The sequence below is a fragment of the Ictidomys tridecemlineatus genome, chromosome 13 (assembly GCF_052094955.1).
Source record: "Ictidomys tridecemlineatus isolate mIctTri1 chromosome 13, mIctTri1.hap1, whole genome shotgun sequence".
Classification (NCBI taxonomy): Eukaryota; Metazoa; Chordata; class Mammalia; order Rodentia; family Sciuridae; genus Ictidomys; species Ictidomys tridecemlineatus.
Window position 1 is genome coordinate 35,333,195 of NC_135489.1, and position 20,391 is coordinate 35,353,585.

The 20,391-nt window shown below is 37.4% G+C and overlaps 2 protein-coding genes across 4 annotated transcripts in view; one reads left to right on the plus strand and one right to left on the minus strand.

Annotated features, from left to right (window-relative positions):
* Rprd1a (regulation of nuclear pre-mRNA domain containing 1A) overlaps window positions 1-5,710 on the plus strand; it is a 57,300-nt gene extending 51,590 nt beyond the window's left edge. The window contains exon 7 of the mRNA XM_005325568.5: window positions 2,207-5,710. Within this exon, the coding sequence (XP_005325625.1) occupies window positions 2,207-2,356 (150 nt within the window). The 3' untranslated portion in view covers window positions 2,357-5,710. The remainder of the gene's footprint in view (window positions 1-2,206) is intronic.
* Window positions 5,711-6,314: 604 nt separating this feature from the next.
* Window positions 6,315-18,023, minus strand: Rmp24 (ribonuclease MRP subunit p24). 3 transcript variants are annotated; one of them, XM_040273775.2, is made up of 6 exons: window positions 17,851-18,010; window positions 17,750-17,772; window positions 15,647-15,846; window positions 13,598-13,797; window positions 11,304-11,424; window positions 6,315-6,521 (listed from the first exon to the last, which is right to left on the minus strand). In XM_040273775.2, the coding sequence occupies exons 1-6, from the start codon at window positions 17,925-17,927 to the stop codon at window positions 6,504-6,506; spliced, it is 639 nt and encodes a 212-aa protein (XP_040129709.2). In that variant the 5' UTR covers window positions 17,928-18,010; the 3' UTR covers window positions 6,315-6,503. The 3 variants fall into 3 exon arrangements, with proteins under 3 accessions (XP_040129709.2, XP_005325626.2, XP_005325627.1); XM_005325569.5 differs by lacking the exon at window positions 6,315-6,521 and having other exon boundaries at window positions 10,948-11,424; XM_005325570.5 differs by lacking the exons at window positions 6,315-6,521; window positions 13,598-13,797 and having other exon boundaries at window positions 10,948-11,424; window positions 17,851-18,023.
* Window positions 18,024-20,391: the final 2,368 nt, after the last annotated feature.

Sequence of the window (20,391 nt, forward strand, 5' to 3'; positions counted from 1 at the left end):
AAGTTTACTGCAGATATTTAAATCTTGCTTGTTAGAGTGATAGAAAGCTTTTGACTACAACTTTTGTTCATATTTTGTTGATTATTTCATACGCTTATGAAGGATAATTTCTCATGGGATTATTGAAAGGATGCTGATACGTGTTCAGATTTTAATGCTAGGTATATAATGGACTTGGAATAAATGGAAGCTTTTGTTTATTTTTACTAATTTTTCTGTAGTGTAGCCATTTGACTGAAGACTTTTAATTGCCACATATCATTTGAATCAAAGAATTAAAATATATATGTTTTCTCTGGAGACAGGGTCTTGCTGTGTTGCCCAGGTTGGTCTTGGATCCTGGCCTCAAGGGATCTTCTTACCTCAGCTTCCCAAATAGCTGGAACTACTGGGCACATGCCACTGTACTTGACTTTTTAAGATAGACTTTGAAGAGTAGCCTACCTGGATGCTTTTATATTTGAAGTCATATATAATATATATAGGCTCACTAATGTGATTCAGAGAGATGGCTACCCTGTAGCAGCTTGCCGTGAGCAAAAAATGTAGGTATGTAACAGGAGGTTCTGTTGAGAAGTATGGAACCAGAACTGACCCTGGTGCTTATCTTTTGTATGTCACTCTGAGCTACCATACTGATACTTACCTGGTATTCCAGGGTATATCACTGGTTAGGGGGAGAAAGCAAGAGGAAAACAAATCATACCTTGAGATTATAGATTGATGTTGAATTAACTTTTACTGCATCTTGACCTTCAGGATAAATGTAGGGACATGTGGATGTAACTGGACCAATAGACTTCTGCTTCCTTGGGCTGTTTTGTTTGTAGGCTTTCCTGTACTTACCTATTTTTTAAATTTAATTTTTTAAAATTTGTTATACATGACAATAGAATGCATTTATGCACTTTCATATATCATACATAGATGGGATATAATTACTCATTTTTCTGAGCGTACATGTTGCAGAATCATATTGGTAATGTAGTCACATATACATAAAGTAATAATGTCTATTTCATTCTACTATCTTTCCTATTCCATCCCTTCTTTCCCCTCTCATCACTTCCCTCTACCTAATCTTAGGTAACACTATTCTTCCCTAGTGCCTCCCACCTTATTGTGCATCCACATATTACAGAAAACATTTGGTCTTTGGTTTTGTGGGATTGGCTTATTTTGCTTAGCATTATATTCTCCAACCATTTACTGGAAAATGACATAATTTTACTCTTCTTTAAAGCTGAGTAATATTCCATTGAGTGTATATACCACATTTTCTTGATTCATTCATCTATTGAGGGACACCTAGGTTGGTTCCATAGTCTAGCTGTGGTGAGTATAAGTCAAGGAGGGGATAGGTGGGCTGCTGCTGAACCAGAAGTCTCCTTACCTATTTTTGGGCCTTTAGTTTCCATTCTGGTGAAGCCAGAATACCTTCTCAAGTTAACGTTTATAAATGCATAAAATAAAATTCATAGCATTATAAGGGAAACAAGTTATTGAATTAAAGCTATCACACTTATAAAATTTGTCCAATAATATATGCTTTCTTATTAATAACATTCAGTGGTAGATGTAAACAGTAATTCAAGATAGCTGTAGCTGTAAGGTAATATGAAACAGCTGGTTTCTGTTAGAGACAAAGTCACTGGTTTGATAATAACTACTGTAGTTTGTTGCCAGTGTTCACAACTGAAAACAGTGCTAAATTTCAGCTTGTGTTTGTGAAAATGAACATGTATTTTTTCATTTTTATTTGTTTTTTTGGTACCAGGGATTGAACCCAGGGGTGCTTAACCACTGAGCCACATCCCCAGCCCTATTTTTATTTTTTTTTAGAAACAGGGTCTCATTGAGTTGCTTAGTATCTCGCTTTTTCTGAGGCAGGCTTTGAACTTTCAATCCTGCCTCAGCTTCCCGAGCTGCTGGGATTACAGGTGTGCATCACCACGCCTAGCTGTAATTTTTCTTGTCCAAACTCAAGAATACCTGAGAATCTTATATGCTAATGTTAAGCATGTCAATGTTAGTTTTCTTTGTAATGTGTGAAACAGCAGTTAAAGATTGTAGTATCCCTCTTTGGATACTAAAACTCAAAGAGTAGTCTTTTTAAAATTTGGCACAGTATCAGATTTTATGCAGAGCATATGCTAGATAGCTCTTTGAGTCCCTGAATACTAACAAAAATAATTTGCTGTTACAGGAATACAAGCGCAAGTTAGCCAGAGTTTCCCTGGTGCGCAAAGAACTCAGGTCCCGGATCCAGAGCCTGCCAGACTTATCTCGATTGCCCAATGTCACTGGCAGCCACATGCACCTGCCCTTTGCGGGGGACATCTACAGTGAAGATTGACGACCAGTTTCTTTCCAGGGCCCAGGACTTTGCAAGACATGGAGACGGGTTAGGTGGATAGTCCTGTAGCGTTATTTTTGTATATTGTTGAGAGAGTGATACTAACAAAAGAAGCGACAAGTAATTTATAAAATTGTTTAAAATGTTGATTTGTTTACTATTTTATTAGTAAGTTAACATGACTTAGTTTAAACAAAGTGATGATCTCTGTGTATTAATAAGCTCACATAGTGATTATTTTCAAACAATCTTTTTGTAAATTTTTTTGATCCAGGGCCTTGTGAGAAAGTCCATGTTTCTATTTCTTCATGTATTTTCAATTGTTTTTCATTATTTTCTTTTTTCAGTATCTAATCACTGTATACTATCTAATTCCTAAAGGGGAAGAACTAATCAGGAGTTGGTTGAGACTTTATTATGGTATAGTTAGGACTTGATTATAGAAGGGACTAAATGTTCCAACTTAATCTTCATCCTTCTCCCCAACCCAAATATCGGTTCTGTGCCTCTCCCTACTTTTGATTCCTTACTCTCTAGAGGTCAGTAATTTAACACTAAACATGGATGCCACTTGTAGGGTCAGATCGAAGTCTAGAGAACTTTTCAGATAGCATTGTAGGAGTTCCATTTCAACTGCCATCATAGACTAAAAAGATTGCGAAATAGGGACTCCTTTGATTATACTGTTTAGAATTTTTTGAATAGATTAATATGAAAATGCTATGAATTTTGAGACTCTACCAAGAGAACAACTTTGGTTCTGGAACTGATTTCTATTTGTCAAATCAGTCTCCTTTTAACATAATTGATCCCTTTGATAAAAAAAGCTATCTATGGGATTAAAAGAAATATGAAATGATACTTTTATTATTCCCTCAGCTGTATAACTTAAAACACAGTAGTATTTTTAGCTCTAATAGTACAAGAACTCGATATTCATTAATGTTCAGTAAAGTAGCCTGGGACATTTTTAATGTTCCCTTCAAGTTTTTGAATGACTGTATATTTGGAAATTAAGAGTGCTACACTACAGGGTAGATCTGGTAAATTTTATATTTGTATATTTACAGATGTAAATACAAAACAAATGTACTTTTACCTTTTATTTCTAACCCTGTGTGTTAGAGCATTTGCATGCTCTCCAGCTTTCTTTTTAAATCATATTGTTAAGCTGTGGATTTGTATTCAATAATGACTTAGGATAAACATTTTTCTCATCCATTGCTTTACATTAGACATTTCTCATTGTAGGCAAATTCAAAGTAGATAGTCAATAAAACATCTTTTAAATCCCACAAGCCAATTATGTCTCACTATTCTAAATGGCTTCACTTTGTTTCTCAGTATTAGAGATTATAGTTAAAATTAGTTCACATGTGAAAGAGAAGGCAAAATTTAGTTTTGATAGACTGTAGTTCTGGAAACAGTGATTTTTACAATTTGACCTATTTCTAAAACAGATGCATATAAAATAGTCCCATCTATAAATGTCTTACATTCCAAAGTTTTAGACAACTTTGGTAGTTAGGACACATTTTCTCACAGAAACAGTAGTAGTTAGGTTCCCTTGCACATTACTATTGAAAGCTCACCTGGGAACCTAATCCACTTAACCATGAATGTACTTGACTTGTAATATGGTTGATAAATTACTAATCATAGGTCCTGACCAGCATTTGTAATAACATCACTCTAAGCAAGGAAATGGTGTGCAGCAGCCAGAACCGCACATTGGGGTATCTGCCTGTGCTATGTACCTCTGTCCCTAGGTATAGGAAATAGAAGGAAAGAGCAAAGGGGGAGAGGTAACAAATGCACAATTACAAAACCTGGTTATACCTGCTGTGAAAGTATACCAAGTAAGTTAGATTTTTTGTTGTTAATGTGAAAGCAAGAACTTGTATGTTAACTTATTTTCAATATCTTGACCTTATTTATGATCTGCTAAAGTGGTGATTTATCCATTCAGAATATATATTTTTTCCATTTAAAACTAATTTATAAACTGTGTACTCCTGGAAAGATTTGAAATCTTTTAGAAGTTTGTTGGAATATTTTCACCATTTAAGACAGACTTCTAACTTAGATACTGATTTTGATGCCAGTATCTGCTCTAAATATTTATGATAAAAATGCATTATTTTTTTAAAGAGCTTGATGAGATTTGTGATAAGTGATAGTACTCAAGAACCTGAATCCCACCCCTTGACCAGTCCTCCACAAACCTCAGTTGTTGGTTAGTCCACTAACTGAACACATACAATAGTCTGCTTTAGTCATGTTTTCCGCCTTATGATAGTTAACATGGTAAGCCTTAGCAGTGAATAGTCTTCCTTCCTAAAAAGAAGGCTAAATTTTTTCAAGAAATGGGGTTAGGTGGGATACTGTAATACCAAATTCTAAATCATGAGCATTTTCTTCACTGTGTACCTGAGGCAAATCATGCATCTGAGTGCAGTTTGGCCTGGCCCCTCAAGAGAAAAGCATGTCACCATACTTGCAGTAGGGGTACTGTGGTTTGAATGGATACCATCACTCTTTTCTCCATAAACAGTGCAGAGAGTTGCTGGAGTGGCAGTCTGAACAGATTCCCTGGCACTCCCTCTGCTCCTTCCATCACTATAGTAAGTAAAAGTCCATAGGAGAGAACCTGGAGTCTGAGAAAGTCAGTTGTGCTCAACAGCCACCCTCCCTTAAGGAAAACCATTCCAAATGCAACTTTTTTGGTACCTCTTTCACATGCACTCCGAATCAGGGTTTTTCTATAAGAAATCCTTCAGAATCAGCAAAAGCTGGGGTGACCCAGTCATCTTGATTTGCAAAATTAAAAGAACAAACTTAGGTTGTCAGTTGTCACTGTAGATGAGCAACTCATCTTTTGCAGTATAGTTACTGAACTGGTTCTGAGAACTCTTTAGAGAGAAAGAAAAAAAAAAAACCTCAAAAGTACAAATTAACTTATTTTAGGGAAAGATAGAAGGTCCTTTCTGAATTTTCCATTCTAAAAATTTACATAATATGAAATAACATAAAGTTACTAAACTGCTTTGTATTCTATTAAGAAATAGCTCCTAAAGATGTAGTCTTGTTTCATAGCTGTTGCACTATATCAAAGCTTTTTAAAGTGTAAACCCAGTTCTTCTCTGTATAGAAAGGGAACATTGTGTTACTTGATGAGTTTATTTATACAGAGCATTTGTTGCCAACTATAATTCCAGCCATCCACATGAGTCTGTTCTGAGGTGGCAGTAGCACATGGGAAGATGAACTCTCCCTGTTTGTTTACCCCTTTTCTTTGGCTGTATCTGATTACAGTATAAGATGTTCTTAATAAAGTTTTATGTTCTTTTCAAAGGTTTATTGTGTAGGTTGTTTTTGTGAATCTGAATTATTGGATGTGGGGGTGGAGGGAAATAATGGACTAGGAGGGAAGCAAAGTCCTGGAAGTGTTCAGTGATATAATGGCAAAGAAATGCTGAGGAGATTGCTGGACTTGGCCAGTAGTCCTAAACTTGAGGAACCATCAGAATCGCCTGGAGCATTAAAACTGTTGAAGGCTGAGAGCTATACACAGCTTTGATTCAGTAAGTTGGAGTGAGACCTAATAGTTCACTTTTCTAACAACTTCTAGCAACTTCATGCTGATGCTGCTGGGTTTAGGGACCACATGTGAATAACTGCTGCTCTGAACCAACTTTGAAATCTGCAACTTGCTTCATGACTTAAAATATTTAAATAATTCCAGGTAATAAAATATGGGTTTACAGTTCACTGTAGCAGGTTCCTTTGGGGCAGAGAACAAGACCTTTTGTGACCTGGTGCTTACTAGTGCTTATTACATGCTTTCAAGTAAACAGATTGACTTGGTACCTTTAATTGCCTAGCGTACATGCTCTCTTGTCACATCTTGAATTCAAAGCAAATTTGGAGAATATTAAAAACCTATGGAACTCTAGAGCAGTGTTTGCCAAACTTCTTTTATTAAACTTTGGAGAATTTGCAAAAGGAAGATATATCTATAGAGTCAAAACTTTCTGATTCTTCTAACTTAGGAAGTTTGGAGATGTAGTCCTCTGGATAATATCCCTGATAATCCTTTCCAAGATGACATCTGGTCACTTTACTTGAATTCAGGTGCTTTTCATTCCTATCCATTTCTTCCTGTCTGCAATAGTAGGTTTTTATTCAGAGATTATGTTTTGAAAAGATTAGAAATAGATCAAAAAAATCTGGATTTTAAAACAAGTCATACAAATCTTTTGACACATGTAATTAATGGACAGTATTTTGAGAAACAATGCCCTACAAAGCATACTTGATATAATAATGGCAGCTTTTATAGTTTGGATGTGAGGTGTCCCCCACCAAAATTCAAGAAGACTTAAGAGTTGAAATAATTGGGTTATGAGAGCCTTAACCCAATCAGTGAATTAATCCCCTAGTAGGGATTGATTGAGTGGTAACTGAAGGCAGATAGGGTATGGTTGGAAGAGGTGGATCATTGGGGTGTCTATTTTGTATCTGGTAAGTGGAGTCTCTCTTTGTGCTTCCCGTGTGCCATGCTCCCAGCTGTTTCCCTCCACCACACTCTTTCACCATGATGTTCTGCCTCACCTCAAACCCCAAGGAATGGAGCCAGCCTTATATGGACTTAGACCTCTGAAATAATGAGCCCCCAAATAAATGTTTCCTCCCCTAAAATTGTTCTTCTCCGGTCTTTTGGTCATAGTGGCAAAAAAGCTTGACTGAGAAAGCAGCTCACACAAGTAAGAATGCTTTCTGTGCACCAGGAACTGTTCTAAGTACTGTGATATGCTCTGTGATAGATTGATTATGCCATTTTACATATGGGTAACTAAGACAGTGTAAGTTCAGCAGGACACATGACAAGCCAAATGTTGAACAAAGATTCAAACCCAATTCTGAGTGTAGTTCCAATCCTATACTCTGTAACCATGATGCTGCTTTTAATACTGATATATGGGGTAGCAGCCCCACTATCACCAAGTCTACTTTTTGCATAACAGGTTAAAGAAATTAAAATTATGCAAGTATTCAAATTAAAAAAAAAACAACTAAAAGCACCATTGAAAGATGGGTGCTTGTAGAAGGATGTTATGTGAAGCATTTTGTTGTGGTGTTTCCCCCCACCCCCGCCTCGTTTTTCAGGGATTGAACTGAGGTGGTGCTAAGGATCGAATCCAGTGCTTTGCACATGCTAGACAAGTGCTCTACTGCTGAGCCCCAACCCCAGCCTTCAGGAGTTAAAAAACATTCTAGAGATGATTGGTGGCAACGTATGCACAACAATGTCAATGTATTTAATTGTCAGATTATAGTTAAAAGTTACCAGATGTATACTATACACCATGTATATCTTAACTCAAAAAGCAATTCGGCTAAGACAAGAGGATTGCAAATTCAAGGCCAGCCTTGGCAATTTAGTGAGGCCCTAAGCGACTTAGTGAGACTCTGTCTCAAAAAATATAAAGGGACGTGACTCAGAGCCATTGGCTTGTTCAGATACATTAGATAGGTATTTTTAAAGTTATAATTTTTTTTCTTTTTTCAATGCTGGGAATTGAACCAAGGAGTGCTTAGCCACTGAACGATATCCCTCACCCTTTATATTTTTTGAGACAGGGTCTTGCTAAGTTGCTTACACACACACCTATAATGCCTGTGACTTGGAGGCTGAGGACAGCTTGGGCAATTTAGTGAGACCCTGTCTGGGGGTGGGGGAAAGAACTCTTGAGTATTCATTATGTCTCAACTCATGCCATATCCTTAAACATGCCTTCTGAATGTTTTTCTATCTTTCATGAATAAAATAAGAACTTCAGGAAGTCATCACTATTTGACCGTTGGAAGACTAATTGAAAAACATTGCTTTTTTTTTTTTTTTAGTTGTAGATGGACACAATACCTTTATTTTATTTATTTTTATGTGGTACCAAGAATCGAACTCAGTGACTAACACATGCTAGGCAAGTGCTCCTGTACCACTGAACAACTCCAGCCTCTGCTATCTGACTTAATGAAGAGTTTGATGGGTTGCTCACAGCTTTGAAAATAATGCCAGCTGGTCAGTAGTGACCAGTAAGAGGCACATGTTTCCTAAGATTATCTATTGCAGAATCCTTCCTCAGCTTTTCAGTGTTTTATGAGCCTAAGGTGGTCAGAAGCCCAATTAAGAATGGTAGTGGTAGATGTTTGTGGATACAAAGGGAAAGCCTGTCCCAGTTTGCCACTGTTGTGGTGCTTGTTCTTGTTAGCATAATTTCCAACTGGTTAATCTTAGCCTTTCAGTTTTTCAGGCCCTAATACATGAAAATTTAAGTTTCAAACTTTCAAGCAGCAGAGAGGAACCAGATTAATATTCAAAGTATTTTTTACTTATTTTTCTTTTTCAGTACAACTAATGAGATTCACCAAACATGGCGTTCTTGTGCATCCATTTTATTATTTTATTCTTACAAGTAATTATATATGGTCACAGGGTACAATGTGATGTTTCATTACATGTGTACATTGTGGATTAAATCAAGCTGATGGACATGCATCATATCAAATATTTATCATTTCTTTGTGGTGACTATATTTAAAATCTTTTAGTTATTTTGAAGTATACATTAACTTAATCCTAACTGAAACCTTGTATCCTTTAACAATTTCTCTCTCAGCCTCTGGTAACCACCATTCTATTCTCTACTTCTGTGTTCAACTGTTTTGGATCCACATGAGAAAATACAAGATTTGTCTCTCTGTGTCCTGTTTATTTCCCTTAGCAGGATGTCCAGCAAGTTCATGCATGTTGTAGCAAATGATAGAATTTCCTGCTTTTAAAAGGCTGAATAGTATTCCACTATGTATTTCATATTTTAAAAATCAATTTGTTGTTAGGTCATGGTGGTGCAGTTTGTTGTCCCATCGGCTTGGGAGGCTGAGACAGGAGGATGGCAAGTTCAAAGCCAATCTCAGCAATGGTGAGGTGCTAAGCAACTCAGAGACCTTGTCTCTAAATAAAATAAAAGTAGGGCTGGGAATGTGGCTCAGTGGTTGAATGCCCCTGAGTTCAATCCCCAGTACCTCCCAACCCCCCCCAAAACTCCATTTGTTGGACTGGGGATATAACTCAGTGGTAGAGTACTTGTGTAATATGTGTGAGACCCTGGGTTCAATCCTCAGCACCACATAAAAATAGCCAGGCACAGTAGCACACGCCTGTAACCACAGTGGCTTGGGAGGCTGAGACAGGAGAGTTGAGAGTTCAAAGCCAGCCTGAGCAACTGCAAGGCACTAAGCAACTAGGTGAGACCCTGTCTAATAATAGGGCTGGGATGTGGCTCAGTGGTCAAGTGCCCGAGTTCAATCCCTGGTACCAAAATAAATAAATAAATAAATAAAAATAGATAATAAAATAAAGGTATCTTTTAAAAATTCATTTGTCCACTGATGGCTCTTGGGTCATTTCCATATTTTGACTACTGTGAATAACACTTGCGACAAACATGGGAGAGCTGACATCTCTGCAACATATAGATTTCAATTCCTTTGGATATATACCCAGAGTGGGATTGAATGCTGAACCTAAGCAAGCAATCTACCACTAAGCCACATTCCCAGTCTTTTCCAAATGGCTGTACCAACTTCCATTACCACTGGTAGTGTATAATAGTTCTCTTTCTTTGTTTTCTTTTTGTGGTACTTGGACTTGAACCCAGGGGTGGTTTACCAATGAGCTATATTCCCAGTCCTTTTTATTTTTCACTTGGAGATAGGGTCTCACAAAGTTGCTGAGGCTGGACTTGAACTTAGAATCCTTCTGCCTCAGCCTCACAAGTAGCTGAGATTATAGCATGTGCTGCCATGCCCAGGTAAAGGTTCCCTTTTCCGAAAAGCTTAAGACAGGTGGACTACAATCTTAGTTTATCATTAAAAAATAAAATTTTAATAAATTTTTATTAAATTAATTTATATTTTAATAAAATATGTGTGTATACATTTATAAATTTCAGAAAGATTTAAGGTAGCAAAACTTTTACTGTTTATGTTCTGATAGTTTTTAGACCTAGAAATGAGTTATCTCTAGAGCAAATTTAAAATATTACTATAGAAACAATATAAAGTTATAAAAGGGAAATTTCTGTACCTTGTAAATCACCTAAATCAAGAGTGTTGGGCTGGTAGTATGGCTCAGTGCTAGTGAGCATGCCTAGCATGCATGAGGACCTGGGTTCAATCCCCGACACCACTAAAAAAGAATGTACGAGGGGCTGGGATTGTGGCTCAGTGGTACAGCGCTTGCCTAGCACGGCCAGGACCACCCGGGTTCAATCCTCAGCACCACATAAAAATAAAGGCATCATGTTGTGTCTATCTACACCTAAAAAATAAATAAAAGAGTAAAAAAAAAAAAAAAAAAAAAAAGAATGTACAAGGTACTTACTTTTGCATTCAAAATAGGAATAATGCTAAGATTTTACTCAAATAATTATGTATATGAAAGAGAAAATAGTACACACTGGATTCGTTTTCTGATAAGGCTACACAGGTGCAGAAGAAATCCAAATGAATGACAGACCCTCTCATTAAGTTCTCAATTTTATTTTGAAAGAAAATGACATAATGAAAACTGTTAAAACTAAAGGAGGAAAAAAATACTATCATTCAATGTCCACATATATCCTTACTATTTACAAGAACTTTCATGTATTTTTTGATCCTCAATGGCCACCTGTGATGTTTTAGTCATTCACTCTAATGAGATGTTTTCCCTATTACACTGAAAAATGCCAAGAAAAGTCTGCCTAATTTCCATGTATTCAAAGAATAAATAAATTAAAAAAAACTTTTCATATTATTAATTAGAAATTGTACTAGAAAATTTCTTATTTTCAAAGTCCAAAAAACTTCATAGAGAGGATAAGAAATTTCTGAAGTCTACCTTTGAATTTTTTTGGGATTCATTTTGACTAAGCAACATTTTTAGTTGAGAGAAGTGTTTCTTTCCTTTTTTCACACTCCTTGAGGAGCAAATGGGTGTTGATTGTCCAGATGTAGGTGTTCTGAAAAAAAATAAAGATAAAAAAATTTTAAAAACTAAGTTATAATGACAAGTGACAAAATAGTCTTCCTATTCAGATAAGTGCTACTACAATAATTTCTTAGTCTTTTGTATTATGGCTATATATGGGCAGTGGCTGTACTCAGAAGTCATTCCTATTTTTAAAACATCTCCTCGTGAAATATCAGGCTATGGACAACATTTAGGAGGTATATAGGGCAGTTGGCCTATAGGTACAGTGTTATCAGATCTGAGTTCTCTTTGAGCCTGAAGTTACACATTCATAAAATTCTAAGCAAGGACTTTAAAACATATTCCTTTTTCATAGCTCAAACGTGAAGGATCTCCAAAGTGAAGGATCTCAACCAACACACAAGATACCTTTCCACTGTATCTTCCCCACCAGATTGTCAGCTCTGTAGAGCAGACATTATATTACTAATTTTGCATTATAGTACTTTTTTGACAGTGTCAGGCACATAGAAAACATCTAGAAATGTTCATTAAATAAATAATTCCCCATGTAGGATGAGTTAATTTCATTTCCTCCAACTGTGTTCTGTCCCCTTGAATCCTTACCTGGGGTCTGAGCTCTCTCTTGATTCCCTATCTATACAGTATATGTACAGTACCTACCATTCTTGCATTTATTCATCTAAGAAGAACAGTGGTTCCTTGGTACTCACAGGGTACTTGATTCCAGGACTCACCATGGATACCCAAATCCATAGATACTCAGGTCCCTTACATAAAATGGCTCAGTGTTTGCATATAACCTATGCATACCTTCCTAAAGAGTTTAAGTCATCTCTAGAGTACTTATAATACCTAATACAAGGTAAATGCTTTAGAGAGTTTTTATACTGTATTATTTAGGGAATAGTGATAAGACAAAGAGTTTGTACATATTCAGTACAGACATAATTTTATTTTTCTGAATAAAATCCAGTATGCAATCTACTACTGGCTGAATCTACAGATGCAGAACAATAGATACAGAAGGCCAACTATAGTCTTGGGTAAATGCAACTTAATTCTTTTAAATAAGCCAAACTTTCTCTCATCCACATTTATCCAATAAAATGAAAATTGCTATTAAGTTCTTACTACACTAAATATCAAAATAATTAAATCAAAAGTAGGGAAAATTGACTTGAAATTTTAATTTTTAACCTAATTTTATAAACGTCAAGCCCAATATAAAAAATTCAATACAAAAACAGATAATTCAGTCCTTGCTAGATTTCATTATTAATATTCAAGACTCAGTTTCTCTGTTGCAGCAAAATGTCCCAAGATTCCTTTTATAGTTTCTATGGAATTAAATTTAAACTTAAGTGATTAAAGAATCAAGAATTACTAAAATAAAAACATGTATTCAGACTTATTTGAAAAATCCCTATTTAGTCAAATTTCCATAGGATTTCTGACAGAGGAAAGAACAAAAGTAAAGGCTTAAGCAGGAAAGTATACTGTGAGTGATTCAGTTTTCCTGGCACATAACATGAACTAAGGCAAAGTAAGATGGACAGTCAGTTGGTGCTGGATAATAAGGGCTGGAAAGCCATGCTGGAGTATTTGATTCATATGTTGCAATTAGGTATTAGAGGCTGCTAATCAAAGCTGTACTTCAGGAAGATGATCAGACTAGAAGGGCTTGAAACTAGAAGCTAGAAGACCCATTAGGAAATCACAGTAATAGTCCTAATAAAAAGTGAATAGGAACACCAGCAGTTGAGGGGAAAAGGAAAATAGATATAAATAGTATGGAATGAGGACATTCCAAGGACCACGGGAACAGGAGTTGTCGGTTATTCTGCCTTTTTTAAAGATAGGACTATCGGAGACGACATGTTCATTCACAGAATAAGGAACTATGAGGATGGGCAGTTCTGAGTGGTTAGCTGTTTTGGACATATAAGAGTGAATATATTTAACAGGCAGTTGAAAATATACCCAGGGAGAGACTGAAAGAGTATTATACTTAGAATTCATATGTACTAAAATGAGAGTTGAAGATATAGAAATGTGTGACATCAGAGAAGAAAAGGGTATGGAGGTGAAATGGGGCCAAGGCCTGATCTGCATATAATATTCAGAAGTATAAACAGAGGAAATCAGAAGAAATTCTTGAGTTCACACTGACAATTCAAATAAAAGATGAATTAGGATACCTGAAAATCAATGCTGGGCTCTTGCCTTTGGAGCCAGGCATATTAGGAGTGAAGTTTGCAAAACTTGGAGACTGTCTCTCTGGTCTCTTAGGGCTGAGTTTGCTTATAGGAGTGGTATGACTGCTCTTCAATGTGGATAGAAAGCTTCTGCTTTTACCATGATGTTTAACCGTTCTGTTGCATGTTTTACAAGTAATCAACTACCAAAAAAAGAAGAAACATGGGTTATATTTTATCCAATAAACCACATATTCCCTGGATTCTTACGTCTGGTTGCTACAGAAATAAATAACACATAGGCTGCCCTCTGGGAGACGGCAACTTAGCAGTAGGAATAAGACAAAGACAAATTTAACATTAGAAATTTTTCAACAAAAAATTAATGGTTAAACATATTGGTTTTAAAAGAGTTTTTTGTTTTTGTTTTTTTTTTCCTTACAGATAATGAGCTCACTAGTTTCTCAACACAAACCATGTTTGGGGGGAATTAGGAAGGAGACTAGGAACAACATTCTAACATTTGAATGTTCTTTGTAAAATCAATAGGCATTTAATATTTTTTGCAGATGAACTTCAAGTCTTTTCCCAATAAAACACAGTAGAATATCACTGAAAATTTAAGTGCCCCCTTTAAATCCTTAGCAATTCTGTATATAGTTTTACAATAATTTATAAAAACAAATGAATTATCAATATTCTCACACCTCTTCATTCCTGTCATTAGCTTTAGAGGTTGACTTTCTCTTCAAGATTAATTTTTAGGGCTGGGGTTATGGCTCAGTGGTAGAGTGCTTGCCTAGCATGTGTAAGGCACTGGGTTTGATTCTCAGCACCACATATAAACTAATCAATAAATAAAGGCTCATCAATAACTAATAAAAAAATTTTTAAAAAGATTAAAGAAATGGTCCATTGTCTAGCTAATGCCTTTCTTCTACACCTCTCACTCAAAATGCACAGAATTCAGCCCATGCTTCAACACAATATAAACTGGTTTAGGTGAGATATCTTCAGAACTGTTTGGCTTTATATTTTTCCAAAAGAGGCTTTAAAAGAGGTCAAAATAAATCAGCAAAATCAACACCCCTAGCATCCTTTAGCTGATTAAAATACATCAGAATATAAGTTTTATGAAGTTAAAACACTGGAAGACAACAAGGAAGCACTTATATTATCTTCCCATTTAGGAACATTTAACAAATATGTGGCAGTGATACTTTTTGAAAAATATAATTCTCCAAAGAGAAAGAGTAAATTCTACTTACTCTAGTATTTTCTCTCTTACCCTTTGAACATTTGATTTTATGACAAAACAAAATGCACTTACTTGTCCAATACTGGTAAACTCCTAAATATGGCAATTTTCAATTCAAGTTATTACTAATTATAGTCTTGGGCCAAACCTAAGCTGTTATAATATCCAGTATCCAGCAGTGCCTTCCACTTGAATCTGGAAACTTGAAATATGAAGGATACAAAATACATCTGATTCTGGCCTCCACATAGTAAACCATAAGTAATTTGATTTTGTTTTATTCCATTTTATATCCTTAGTACTAAGCACTGAGTGGCATATAACAGAATACTGAATGAATGCAAGACACTCACCTGTTGTTGGGCAAACAAGTAGTTACACACTAACATGGGGGAAATGAAAGAACAAAGGACACTAATACCTACATACATAAAATACAGCAATGTGAAGAAAAGAACCGTTAACTGAAAAAACAGTGTAGTGGTTGGTAATTACAGTTCAAATGGAGTCATTCTGATATGTCCAAGAAATCCTGACATTTTAACTGTGATTTTAACTGTTCACCCATGAGATCTGAGAACAATTAACAACTTACAATGTTTAGTTTTGAGGTAATTATGAAATTAAACAAATGTACTCTTGATGAAACATTAATCACTAGAAAAAAATTTTATGTATATAATAATCCAGATCTACTACTACAAATTTCTGAGTTATAGGCTGGTTCTTAACATTATCCTAAGTGACAGAAAGGAATTACAACTTATTAATATATACTGGAACTGAAATCTTACCAATACACTTTTGGAGTCTTTATACTTTTTGACTATTTTTGCTTCTTTAAAACTGAGCGTATTATTTCTTCCTTCTCGATTAAGAAGTTTCTGTATTCTGGGTGTCAATTTGGCCTTGGGTTTGAGACGCACTCTAGAGTTATCCAGAACCAACAGTTGGAAACAGTATGGACATGTTTCTTCAAAAGTGCTCTTGTCATCTAAAATTATGCAAATGAAACGATTCAGTAAACTGAACTATTCTATTATCTCAAACAGTTGACATTAAAAATATTAAGAAGAAAAGGTACTGGCATGAACAGACAATATGTATTCTTTAAGCAAATTTAAAATACAAAAATTTCAAAAACACAGAGCTAGCAACAATTTATTTTGCAAAATTCTACAATTCCATTCATTCACTCCTTTCAACAGACAGGCTAGGTCTCCAATATTTGCTACCTGGCTCATTACTTGTCACTACTTTTTAAAAAACAAATTACAGTACGATTTTCTTTTTATAAACAATTAGCACAACCAATGCTTATTGAGTACCTACTGTTGAGCATTGTTCTATATATTCTACTATAAATGATCAAAGGACAGACATATCTATAACTTACCTCTGCCAAATGTAAAAGATTCATTTATATTTACTGAGTGACTACTAAGGGCTAGATATTGTTGTGGGTGTTAGAGATACAGCCCTAAACAAAGGACCACAATCTAAGGAGGCACCTTTTAGGTACTGCCAGGAAAAAAAAAATGTAAGACAGGAAAGAACAGAGTGTGTTGTAATTTTAAATAGGATGTCTAGGGAAGGCTTCATTAAGTGACATTTACAGGTAGGAATCAAAGCAGGTTTGTGAGCCAAGAGTTCTAGGTAGGGGACAGGGCAGCTCCAAAGGCCCTGAAACAAACAAACAAACAAAAAAACAGTAAGGAGGCCAACCTACAAGGCTGAAGTCAAATGAACAAATGAGAACAGGTCAGAGAAGTTATGTGGGCCTATCCTATAGGTTTGAGTAATCTTTCTAAAAGACTTTTACTCTGACATGGGAAGCCTTTTATGGCAGGGAAGGGTCATGATCTAGTTTTGTGTTTTAATCTCAGTCACTCTGGCTGCTGGTTTGAGAACAGACTGTATGAATGCATGGTAGCTGCTGGCAGTAATCCAGGAAAGGCAGTGGATGCAGTAAAAATTGGCTAGACTTGGTGTTTTTTATGTTTTTGTAGAGGGGATTGAACCCAGAGGCCCTTTACCACTGAGCCACACCCTCAGCCCTTTTACTTTTTATTTCGAGAGAGGGAATCTCTAAATTGCCAAGGATCCACTAAGTTGCTGAGGCTAGCTTTGAACTTGTATTTCTCTTGTCTCAGCATCCGAGCCAGTAGGATTACAGGTGTGCACCACTGTGCCGGCTACAATTGGGAAATCTTAAAACAAACAGAATTTGCAAGCATATTGATGGGAGAGAAGAGGGTTTTTAGGGGGGTCAAGAGTGGCTCCAAGAGTTTGGGCTGAATAACTCTCAGGGTCAGCACTTACTGAGACGGGAACAACCAAGGCATTTGTTGGCGGTTATGCTCAGGTTTTAGACAGTTAAGTTTGAAATGCATACTAGACATTCAAAAGAGGTTGTCAAGAAGGCATCTGACGTGGGTTTCCAATTCGGAGGGGGTTGGGGCTAGAACTTGGTAAGCCTGGTATTTAAATACTATGAGAGACTGGATGAAAAACGATCAGCAGACAAGTGAGTGTATCTCGAAAAATGGTCCAAGGGCTGAGTCTGGATCCACTGTAATATTTAGAAGTTGCAGAACTGGGAGGAATCAGCAAAGCAGATCAACAAGTGATGGAAAAGGTCAAAGATGAAATGTGATGACCTGGGGGCCAAATGGAAACTATTTCGAAAACACTGAAAAATGTGTCCAATGTCAAGATAAGGCACACTCAGGAATGTGGATTTCTCATAAAACTGGGAAACTTCCGCTTCGTTTTGCTTTTAAAACGAGACAAGTGAGTGGATCAGCCTTCTCTTTTGGATCACTCGGAGCGCTGTGCGGAATGGGCACAGCAGGACAACGGGACCTAACCCCCCAACAGACAGGGGTCCTCCCTACCGTGTGACGAACTGTAGGCCCAGCTGTAAAAGAGAAAGAGACACGTTAGGAGCAAAGGAACACCTCCCGCCCGCTCCCGCTCCCCTCCGTCCCTCTCCTACAGGAGATACCGGGCCTGGCCCGGGCAGCTCTCGACCAGCTTTCGCGCCGCAGCCTCCAAATAGTGCTTCTGCCTCATCTTCACTACCACTTGCCGCCGAGACCAAGCGGAAAAAAAGAGACGCCGGATGTCGGCTTTCTAGCGTCATCGGCGTTGGCCTCAGGATTCAAGTTCCTGTCGGAAACGGGCACCGCAGCTAAAGGTTCCGGGTTCCTTCGCGTCCCGCCTGGCGCGCAGGCGTGCCCAGCCGGGAGCTCGCCTTCACCACTGTCCTGGACCAGCGTCCTCTGTTCTGCCTGGTCCGCTTGAGCCCTCCGCGAGGTTCTTGACCAGGCAAGGGCGGCAAGGTCTGGAACTTAGTGTCTTCCTCTTCCGCTCGCTTGCTCCTTGACAGCTGTGTTATCCCGTCAGGGTCAAGTTTTTCTGGGTAGCGGGAAAAGGCAGGGTTTATGATGAGATTAGTCAACTAGCTAGTCATCCACATTTTTTTTTCCTCACACGTTTCTAGTTCGATTTTTATTCTTGTACATTTTTTATTGACATCAAGTGTATCTTCACTTAAGCCTAAAGTTGAGCAGCTGACGTTTTTTTCAAGGTGGATAGCAGGTTATGCAAAGACCCCATACGACTTCTCCATCTGCATTGAAATAAAATGCAATGAGGACTGAAGGTGTGCCAGGAACTTCTTAAAAGCATCTTAATAAGTATTAATTCATGTAGTCCTCAGGACAGCCTCATAGCACAGGTGAAATTTCACTTCATCATGTAGAAAAACCTTTTCAATGTGGTGGAATCTATTTCTAAACTCTTTGTTCTGTTCACTGACCAATGAAGCAGAAAAGAGGAAACATGCACACACTGTGCCTGGTGCCCAGCACACTTTCCTTCAGCCAGTCCTCTCTTCTCTAAGCATCACATTCCTATACATAAATGCCCCTCAGCATCTCTACTGAAATTGTAACTTCTTTTCTCAGTCGAGATGTGGCCAAACAGCACTCTTGGTCTCTTCCACCATCCTGCCTGGCTGCTCAGTCTTCTTCCATCTTAGCACACCCAACCTCACTGCATTTCCTCTTTCCTGACTTGCAGTTGGTCTGCGTACACGTCCTGTTGGCTCTCCACCAACAGCAAACCACTACGCTGTCCACTTCTCTGCACCATCATGTCCATCCTGTTCTCTTGCCTGTGCCTCTAACACAGTCCCCTCCATTCTTTTCCTGATTCCTTTCCTATTCCCCCAGTTCATTCTCAACAAAGCAGACTAGACAGCCTTCTTAAAATGTACAGTAAATGATTTTTGTGGATATAAAATGTTCCTGCTCAGAGACTTCTCAAGGCTCCTTAGTGCACTTGGAACACCAGCACCTGGTCATGCTTTCTAGGGCCCTCTCTGGGCAGGTGACTGCCTCCATCTCAGACCTCATGTTGTCTCATCTGCTCACTGCTCTTGCCACAATGGCCTTCTCTTTTGTCTCTCAAACACACCCTGTTGAGACCTCCTCCAGGGTCTTTGCTGTTCTCTGCTTTGAATGAGAATCCTTCTCATGGCTGCTTGTCCTTTTCAAAGGCCTTCCTTAACTCTCTGAATAAAAGAGTTTCTCCCTTCCCATCAAGTAATTTTCTTCCATTACTTGTTTTTACTTGTGTCATATGTTAAATGAAACTAAATCTGGCCTGAGGATGCCTTTGTACTTGAGTCCTTATGTAATGAGCTATAACCTAATGAGTATGTAAGCTAACTGAATATCTAACAGATGGATATACTTTTCTAATAAATAGCTGAATCTCAGCCAATCATGGTAGCTGAGCCTCATAAAAATCACAGGTGGCCAACTGATCAACCAAGTTCAGATGAGGCAAATCCGGAGCTGTTACTAGTCAAGCTGTCTCTGTACCTCACTTGCATTTTCTGCCCATAAATGCTGCCTGCCCACGTTCCAAATCAAATCTCTCTGAACCTGTTCTGGTTTTGAGGGATGCTCGGTTTGTGAGTCATCCTTTGCTTGATTAAATCCTGTTAAATTTATATTGTCTAAAGTTCTTTTAACACATAGTAACCTTAGTATCTGAAATCACCTTATTTATTCATTGTTTACCTGTACTTCTCCAGAGTGAACTAAGGGCAGTAGAACTTGGTGTGTCCTATTTGCTGTTCTGGATATTGTCTGTTGCCTGGCACAGAGAAGGGACTCAATAAAGATTTGCTAAATGAGTAGGTTCTCACAGCCCCGGTAGCCAGACACTGTTGTTATTCCTACTCCACTGGTAAGACTGAGGCTCAGAGAGAAGTTACTCAATTGCACAACTGATGTTACACTTGAGCCAGCTTCTTTGACTCTGAAGTCCCCGATCTTCATGTTGGATCTTTTCTTGCCTGATTCACCCGTTATTGATCTCCTAACACATCACAAACCTTTAATAGAAGGGTGTGTTTTCTGAATCCAGGTTGCTTCAACCATATTAATCTCCTCTGCATCATTTCCCTGCTTCCAAAAAAATATGAGTCTAACTAAACATAGTCTAAACATCAAGCTTTCTGTTT